The sequence below is a fragment of the Charadrius vociferus genome, unplaced genomic scaffold (genome assembly GCF_000708025.1).
Source record: "Charadrius vociferus isolate BGI_N301 unplaced genomic scaffold, ASM70802v2 scaffold308, whole genome shotgun sequence".
Lineage (NCBI taxonomy): Eukaryota > Metazoa > Chordata > Aves > Charadriiformes > Charadriidae > Charadrius > Charadrius vociferus.
In genome coordinates this window covers 559123-567442 of record NW_009649929.1, presented here as the reverse complement: position 1 = coordinate 567442, position 8320 = coordinate 559123, and the positions used below count along the sequence as shown (strand labels likewise).

At 50.2% G+C, this 8320-nt stretch overlaps 1 protein-coding gene across 1 annotated transcript; it reads right to left on the bottom strand.

Annotated features, from left to right (window-relative positions):
* Positions 1-5427: 5427 nt before the first annotated feature.
* On the bottom strand, positions 5428-7961 carry ZBTB25 (zinc finger and BTB domain containing 25). Its single transcript, XM_009891194.1, has 2 exons — positions 7776-7961; positions 5428-6565 (listed from the first exon to the last, which is right to left on the bottom strand). The coding sequence occupies exons 1-2, from the start codon at positions 7946-7948 to the stop codon at positions 5428-5430; spliced, it is 1311 nt and encodes a 436-aa protein (XP_009889496.1). The 5' UTR covers positions 7949-7961.
* Between the last annotated feature and the right edge of the window lie 359 nt (positions 7962-8320).

Here is an 8320-nt window from a genome sequence, read left to right as displayed (position 1 = left end):
CTCCCAACCGCACCGCTGGGATAAACAGAGGCTGGTAGGAGATGCTCGGCCCCTAATGACAGGCTTCGGCGCCTGCTCTGCTGGGTCCGGCGTTGCTTGCGGGGTGGCGGAGGCAACCGCTGCCGGAGTGGGTCCCTCCCGGGATGGCTGCGGGGAAAGAGGGGTGACACTGAGCATCAGCCTCCACCCCAGCATGGCCATGCTTTCGGCTGGAGCTTGGTGGGGCTGCACGCCCAGCATTGGCACCGAGACCTGACTCGATGGTTGATGCCACACTGCTGCCTACCATGAGGTTTCTTCCCCTGCATCACCCCCCGTGGCTCAGGCCGCTGGTTTCTGTGCCCCGGTGCCTATAGGTGGCTGTACATCCTGCAACCGGTGGGTTGCAAAAGCAGTGCCAGAGCGCTTTACACGATGTTTTCTTACAGGGGCTTAGCTCAGGTGGAAACCAGCCTAATCCAGCTGACAAGGGTTTTGGGCTTTGCTGCGCCTTTGTTCTGAGGGTGCAGTGTCTGGTTTGGAATAGTTAGTGGAAACATTTCCTCTCTTAGGCTGCTTTTGAAGTTGTGTCATTGCTTTTTATTAATGAAACATGCAAATCCTGTAAATGCTGCGACTGCATCTCGGGGAATTCAGTCCTGACACAGCTCTGGTTGTAAATATCTAACTAGCATGTCATTTAGGGCAGCTCCATCCTCATTACCTTTTTCCTCCTGACTTCTTATTGCTCAGAATATGTTTTCCTGATGCCGGACTGCTGGGAAGCCCACTCACTTGCAGTCCTTTTTGGCATATGATGGCAAGAGGGGGGAAAAAAAGGCCGGGGTTTATTAAACAGCGAAGCTGAAGGTGATTGGAGCGGCATGGCATGACCTACTGTTGGCAGGTTGCCGTGGGAGGGCTTTGACAAGCCAAGAAGCAACCTCCCGCCTTCAACGCTGATAACTCACGGTGCCGTTCAGTGATGCTGAACTGCATATGCTGAGATTACTTTTCACTGCGCTTCTGAAGGCTTCGCTTGTACGGGATTTATACCTTCTGCCTCCAAAATAGTAGAAAACTATTCAGTATCAACTTTACAGTCTTTCTAGAAAGCTCATGATAGTGGTATTTCATGGTTTTATTTTTAACTGCAATGATCACTGCTTCAGGTTTACATCCTGACAGCAATTTTCTTTTCCCTTTTTAATCTTCTTAGTGTGCACAAATGTCCCAAACCCTTCTGTGTGAGGGGCATTGCACCCACGGACGGGCTGTCAGCCCTTCCGCACCCCCTGCACGCTGCTGCCGCTCCATTTTGCAGTGATTAGACAGACGACCTGCGAGCGAAGAGCCTGCCTGAATGGCTGGTGTAGCCAGATGGCTGAAGACACATGTTGTAACCCCAGTCTGTGCGGAAGGTAAAATGAATTGAAGGGGTTTTTTATCCTGTGTGAAGATGGGGTGAGAATGGCCTGGCCACCAGCATCACCTCCTGGGCAGCCTGCGGGCGAGTGCCGGCATCGCTCTCCCGCAGCCGCCCAATAATTCAAGGTGGAAGAGGTAAAATCTGAACGTTTGCAGGTGAACGTTGGGAAGGGATGGGTTACCTTTTAAGGATGACTTGTGCAAGTAACAGGCAGCAAGGTCTCACTCCTCTGGTGCTGGTAATGCTGGAGAAGTTCAACCTAACGCTTTTGTTGCACAAGTGCTACCAAATGGCATCTCCAGCCATCACTGCACGTGGGGAGAAGCAAGTTTCTCGGGAAAATAACTGGACCCTGTGCTGCAAGGGGGGATAAATACCATTTATTCCACACCTCTAAGCAGCCCGAGAAACACGGCCCCTGTTGGACCTGGCCTGCTCAGCATCAGAGCACTAAAAATATTTCAAAAGACCTACCTCAAAATTGTTTAGCGTGCTTTGGTCGTTGGGCCAGCTAACCTACAGGTGGCATGTTCAGGCCAGCACCCATCTGCGCGTGGAAGCGATGGCAGCCCCCGCAGCACTGACTGGCATACCAGAGGTGAACTTGAGCTGGCCGAGGAGTCCGCTCAGGCCACGGGGCTTTGGGCTCTGAGCTCCAGTCTTCCCGTGTTTTCAGAAAACGTGAGCTGCGGAGCTCACAGACAGCGTACGTCAACGCCTGTGGTGCATCAGCTCCGCACCCTCGACTCTGGGACCCCTTCGCAGCACAGGGCAAAGCTCTGGGGATCCCCTGGAGCTTTTAGACTTCCAGCCTTCAAGTCTCCCCACCCTGGGGCTTTCTTTGCCTAAACCCACGTGCAGTTATCAACCAATGGCAGATATCTGGAAGGAATCACCAGTATGATTATTCTGCCCACTGTGACAATTTTTTTTATGTTTTCATGAAAAAAAAAAAAAAAGCCCACAAGAAATGAGTATTTGCCAAGCACAGCTGTGCAAGGCAGGCAGATTTTTAAGCATGCACCGACATAAAGGTTAAGCACTCAGTAATTCAAGTGTCTTCTACATACAGTAATAAAACTTCTTATGATGGATCCAGGAGCAGCTGCTGCCCTTGCTTGGCAAACAGTAACTGTCTTCTAAAATTATTTTCTATTCATAAGACTTAGAAAGAATGATGTTTTCCAGTTAACATAACTCGGAGCTGACGACTTCTGTGTCTCTCAAGCTTTTTCTACTGCTTTAATTGCTACAGCGCTTTAACATTTGCAGTAAAAAACTGCTGAAAATGCATTTCTTGTATTGCAAATGATGCAAAAACTGCTTTTTGCAGATGTTTGATGTCACAGATGTTCAGTACCACAAAGCTTAACCAAAGCACACCCTAAAAAGGGGTGCGACGATAAAAAAAAAAGTGCTTACAGTTGTAGCTTTTCAAAGACATACTGAACACGTACAGGAACACAGTGCTGATTTCAGTATGATTTCAGCTTTACTGATGTATTTGCAGTCAGTACAACGGAGTCACTCCTACGACACATACGCACATATAGCTGATAGACATTTGCATCTTCTGCCGGAGTTCATAGTTTTTATTAAAGCTCCTTTTTAATGGCCAAGAAGTGAACAAAACAATCCTGACCACAAATCTGAAGTCGGGAGCATGTCCCAGAGACGCCTTCGGCCACTGCTGCTTGTTGTCCCCCCCTGCTGTCCCCAATACTGAGCTCTATTACCGCTGCCTGGTTATCTTTACAGAGACATCAAGGGCTGTTTGACTTTCCACATCAATTAGTTCAGGCAAGTTAGGCATCTAGTCAAAGTTCCAAGATGCTCATCTATTGACTGAATACTCTGAAACTCTCTTTTAGCTCTTTTCTACAGCTATACCCAACCCAGCAGACACTCCTCTCTGTTCTTAAATAAAACGTAGGAACCGCATGAAGCAAGCAGCACCCGGAGAAGCCAGCCCACTCGGTAAAGTGTCGCACACAAACAGGGAATGACTATAAAATAGCATTTTATTTTTTTTTTTAACCGTCATGTAGAAATAGAGGTCAGTGGAAGCTGGAGGGCATTTGCCCTAGTTATAAGCGGTCTGTGCGGGATGCGATTTAGCTGATGCTATTAGCTCTGGCGAGACCCAGGCGGATCTCTTCTAGGAAATACTCAGTGAGAATCGCTCTGCACTCAGACGCAGCGTTTGGAGACCTGGGTGTCGGCAGGGTTTTGTTTGTTTGCTTGTTTTAAAGCAATGCTTTTTAAGCGGAGTTAAAACCCTTTCACACCAGAGCAGCCTTAATGGGCGCACACAGCGAGAGGAGCACTCGGTCTTGCAGGCAGGCACACACCAAACCACAGCGTGCGTTTTGTAACATCATCCGGGCAGGCTCAGAGGCTGTTTGTTTTTTCCCTTTGTCTTAAAACACAATTTGGCAGCCCTCAGTGGCCAATCCATCCCCTGGAGTGTGCAGCTCCCTGCCCAGGAGAAGCAGCAGCCGCCCTTACAAAGACCTCAGATGGTCTTTTAATTCAGCAGCGATTTAATTGCAGCTCTTGCTCCAGGACAGTTTCAAAGACGACAGCTCAAGGGTCCTGACTACAAAGAGCTTTGGAGCGGGCATTTTGACAATAAACTGTTCTCACCATTGTTCAGGCTCCCCCTTTCCGAAGGCAATGACTCAACTCCACCAGGACTGGCAGGGAGCCTCCAGCTTCTCAAAAACTGGGTAATGAGATTACGGGAGCGGCTCGCAAGGCTTTTTGCTCTTCGCTGCAAAAGAAACCTCTGCACTGTAAGAACATCATGTGCCTCTTTGGGGCCTTGTGATTAAGAGCATCTCTTGAGGGATGGGTTGGAGCCCATCTGGTAAGAAGCCTGGGCTATCTCAGGTGAAAAACTACAGAGCAACAAAATACGAGCCCAAGAGGAACATGTACATTTTTAAACTCCTCTTGGGTAAGTTATTACTCTTCAGATACCAAGGAATGATAAATGAAAGGCAAAAAGGTTGTGTTTTGCCATTTTATGGTGACTCTGTGAGCAGAGAAGAAACAACACATTTTATGTTTGCTCTTAGCAAATATACAGATTGTAATATTTAAGAATGTGTTTGTTCCAAGATGTTCACAGAGTCAGAAATCATTTTCACTGAGAAAATCTGTATAGGGTATTTAATCCTGTAAGGACTTTGGTTAGCACGTGCCTCCTCTCTGAGAGGAGAGGACACTTCTTTGCAGCTTTCATTCCTTCTTACAGAGAAGACCGTCCAATAATGGGACGTGGTCCTAGAGGGGCATCAAAATTTGTCTCTGCTCACACAGTAGCGGCTGATGAGGGAGGAGTAGGAATGAGGAAAAACGCATGCAAACCCCTTGAGTCTAAAAGTAAATTTAAAAGATTGTACTGACGAGGACTCCAGGGCTTGTCAAAGTGAAGGCTGCCACCCCTACAGTAATGCCGCCGGTTCCCTTGAGAAGACCAGCCTTATGGCTCCCGCATGGATTTATGCAGAGAGTTGTTAACTGCAGTTATACAACACGAACTTCGGGATTCATCTCCTTGAGATATTTATTATCATTAAAACCAAAGTGTTTGGGAAACACAATACATATTTCCCTCTGTATTTCCCTCCATCTAATTTCAGAAGAGCAATTCTACAGGATACAAGCAGTCCTAGGCACCGCGCAGCGTATTAGACGATGTTTACACCTCACGCCCAGCAATGCAGTCTTAACTCTAGCAAAGCAGAGCAGGAGTAAGTTTACATTTACAAAAAAAAAAATGTAACTGAGTTACACAGAGGCTTCCAAGAAGGACTTAGATAGGAACTAGCTCGAGTTTAGAAGTTAGAGAAGTAAAAAAGCAAGTACACAGATCAAAGTACACAGTTCTTCACAGTTATCCGAAGCGATGGGAATGGTGGTTGAAGACAATCAGCTGCGGCAAGCAGCGGCTCACTAGGTGGAAAATGCCAAAATATCCAATTTTAGCACCTAAAGGCTACACAAGGGGAGAACTACTCTACCAGGATTGTATCAACACTTTCTTGGATGAGATCTGACTCTAGTATACATTCATCTAAGTGGTCTTGGGATAAACTGGAGCTTTTCCCCATGCTCTCGCTGTCACAGTAAGGATGAAACCTGGGGGTCACGGGGCTCTCCAGCCGCTGGCAGCGGCTGTATTTGTGCTGTTTCCCTCGGTGCATGTACATGTGCTCGAGCAGCTGGCTCTTCCGGAAAAACGCGCGGCCACAGACAGTGCAACTGATTTTTCTCTTTCTTGAGAAAGAAAAGTTACAGTTCAACTCCACCGGTTCGTGGTCCTTGGAGATGAGGGAAAGCTGGCCAATCTGCAGAGGCTCCAGGTCACTGCAGCTCGGATGCTCCAGCTGACGCTCGTCCTCCTTGAGGAGGAAGGCCCCGAGCCGGTGGCCATCCCCAGCCTCCCTGTCCTCAGCCAGAGGCTGGACCTCCCCCAGGTCGCCGCTCTCCAGGATGGAGGCCGGCACGCCGAACGGCAGCGAGCCCGAGACGTGGGTGTGCAAGTGCTGCCGCAGCCCCCCCCGGGAGTCGAAACGCTCCCCGCAGTAGTGACAGAGGTGCACCTTGAGGCTGGCCTTAGCGAAGATGGGGCTTGCTACCTCCGGAGAAGGAGGGGTGCAGCTCTGGGACACCACGGGCTCCGAGTCGCACCTCTCCTGCTTTATGGAGACCGAGAGCTTCGGACGGTCTTCTGCCGGCTTGGCGAGAGCAGTGGGCTGAGCAGAGGGGCGAGCGACCTGCTGGTCGAGGGAGCTGTCGTCCAGGCCGATGGCCAGAGAGAGCTGCAGCTGCGGGTGATCGCCCTGGGCAGCGGACCTGCTGCCCGCTTTGGGCAGACCCTCCTTCGCCCCCAGGCGCTCCTTCGCCGGTTTGTGTGCAGTTGAGATCTGGATGCCATACAAGTTTGAAGACTGAACCGGCTCTGGGGAGAACACTTGGTTCATCTCAATCGCGATATGGGAGAGGTGGTCTGCGTGGAGGAAGCGGATGCCTTCCTCCAGTCGGCTCTGGCTGACGGTCTGCTTTGGCCCCTTCCCGGTGTACATGATATGCAACAAGTAACTAAATATGTCAGGCTGGATGTCTGCAGGCTGAATCTTTATGCATTCGCTGAAACAAGAGAGATGATTAAGTACATATAGGGCTCCAAATTCAGGTCCCCGTTCATTACCTGCCCGTTCATTTGCTCCGCCATTTGCTGTTCGAGCACATGCGCTGCTGCCTGCCTCCCGGGTCACAAGGAGCAGCGCTCCCCGCCGACACCTGCAGAAGTGCACGTGCCCTGTTTGCACAGCAAAGTGCCTGAGCGCGTATTTATCCCTGTGATGAGAAAGACCGTGCGCACAGCCACAGCCAGGGGCGGTGAGAGCGGCCAGCCCCCGGTCACCCCGTCACTCGCACGCACAGCCAACTGCTGCTGCACGGTACCGCAGCGATGCCATGCAAGCTACACATCACCCGTGTGTGCCATTCCAATGATACGAGGCAAAGAATATTTGTGTGTTTAAGTAATAAATTCAGCTGACGCGACTGTGTAATCTTTATGAGCTTTGCACTTAAGTGTCAGTAAACAACATCTATCGGAAAGGAAATTAACCGATCTCACTTCCAGCCAAAGGGCTATGTGGCCCACGGCTAACAATTATCTCGCGAAGGTGCTGGGGGCCACGACCCTCAAAAAGGAAGAGGAATGGAGAAGGGTTTAATCTATTACAAGCAGCAAGCTCCAGCTCAGAGGCAAGATTAGACCTTGGCACCGTCGTCGTTATACCTGCAGAACCACTCCTGACCCAGCCAGGTGAAGCATCTGAACAGCAGCTTGAAATAAATTGATGATCTCAGTCTCGGCCCTTATCTGCAAGAGTCTGAAGCGCAGAACTGCGATAAGGCTATGGCTTCTCGATTGCTTCAAGCCCATGGGTCCCACCAGAAGGGACAGTCCCACCCAGCAAGCTTGCCTACAAGCTAATGCAAAGCAATAGACACGCTGCGTATGGGCAAGAGGTACCTTCGCATCCCCACACTGCAAATCTGTGAGGTCTGACTGCAGGAGGACTGTAGCTCTGATGTGTTTATTTTCTCTGGTCACACAAATGCCTCATCTCCAAAATGCGGGGCCTGATGTTGGCGTATGCTGACTAAGAGGGTGGTTTTAAAGGACAGCACATTCTGGACTGGGAATGTTTAGAGAGCCTAGGCGTGTGCTGGGTTAGGAAAATAATCTCAAGCCATCTAACATCCCCACTTACACTTTCAGAAAGGGGAAAAAGGAGAAAGTTGAGCAGAGCAGTTAAAAGGTAGGAGAGCTGTGTGTCCTTACCTCGTCTGATGAATAAATATCATCTTAAAATAGTTTGAAAAAGCAGCGAGCACCGCTCTGTGGGCTTTGAAGTAAACATCTCCAATGGCAACAGTACAGTCACACAGAAAGCCAAACTCCCGCTGCATGTTCAGCTGCTGGAGGAGGAGGACGCTGTGGCCGGTGGTATCCATGGCGTGCCTGAGAGCAAGAGAACAAGATGTGCATCTCATGAAGATATCACAGAGTTCCCGAAGGCTCGAATGTGGGTTTCTCACCGCTGAAACGAGACAGGCGCCCGGCACAGTGCACGGCCTCGCAAGGCCTCTTCCCTCCCCAGATGGTCCCCCCACCCCCATTTAATAATTTCTCCTGAGGATACCACCCCCGGTGCCCAAACAAACCCACGCTCCCCGACCTCAAAACCTACCCGGCACTTTTCTCCGTGCCGGCTACAAGGCAGAGCCGTTTCTCCTCCAAACCGCCGTGCGCCGGCAACTCACTCGCAGCATCCCTCGCCGGTTTTCGCCCTGACCTCGCACCGCGCTTTCTGCCTGCGCTCCGCC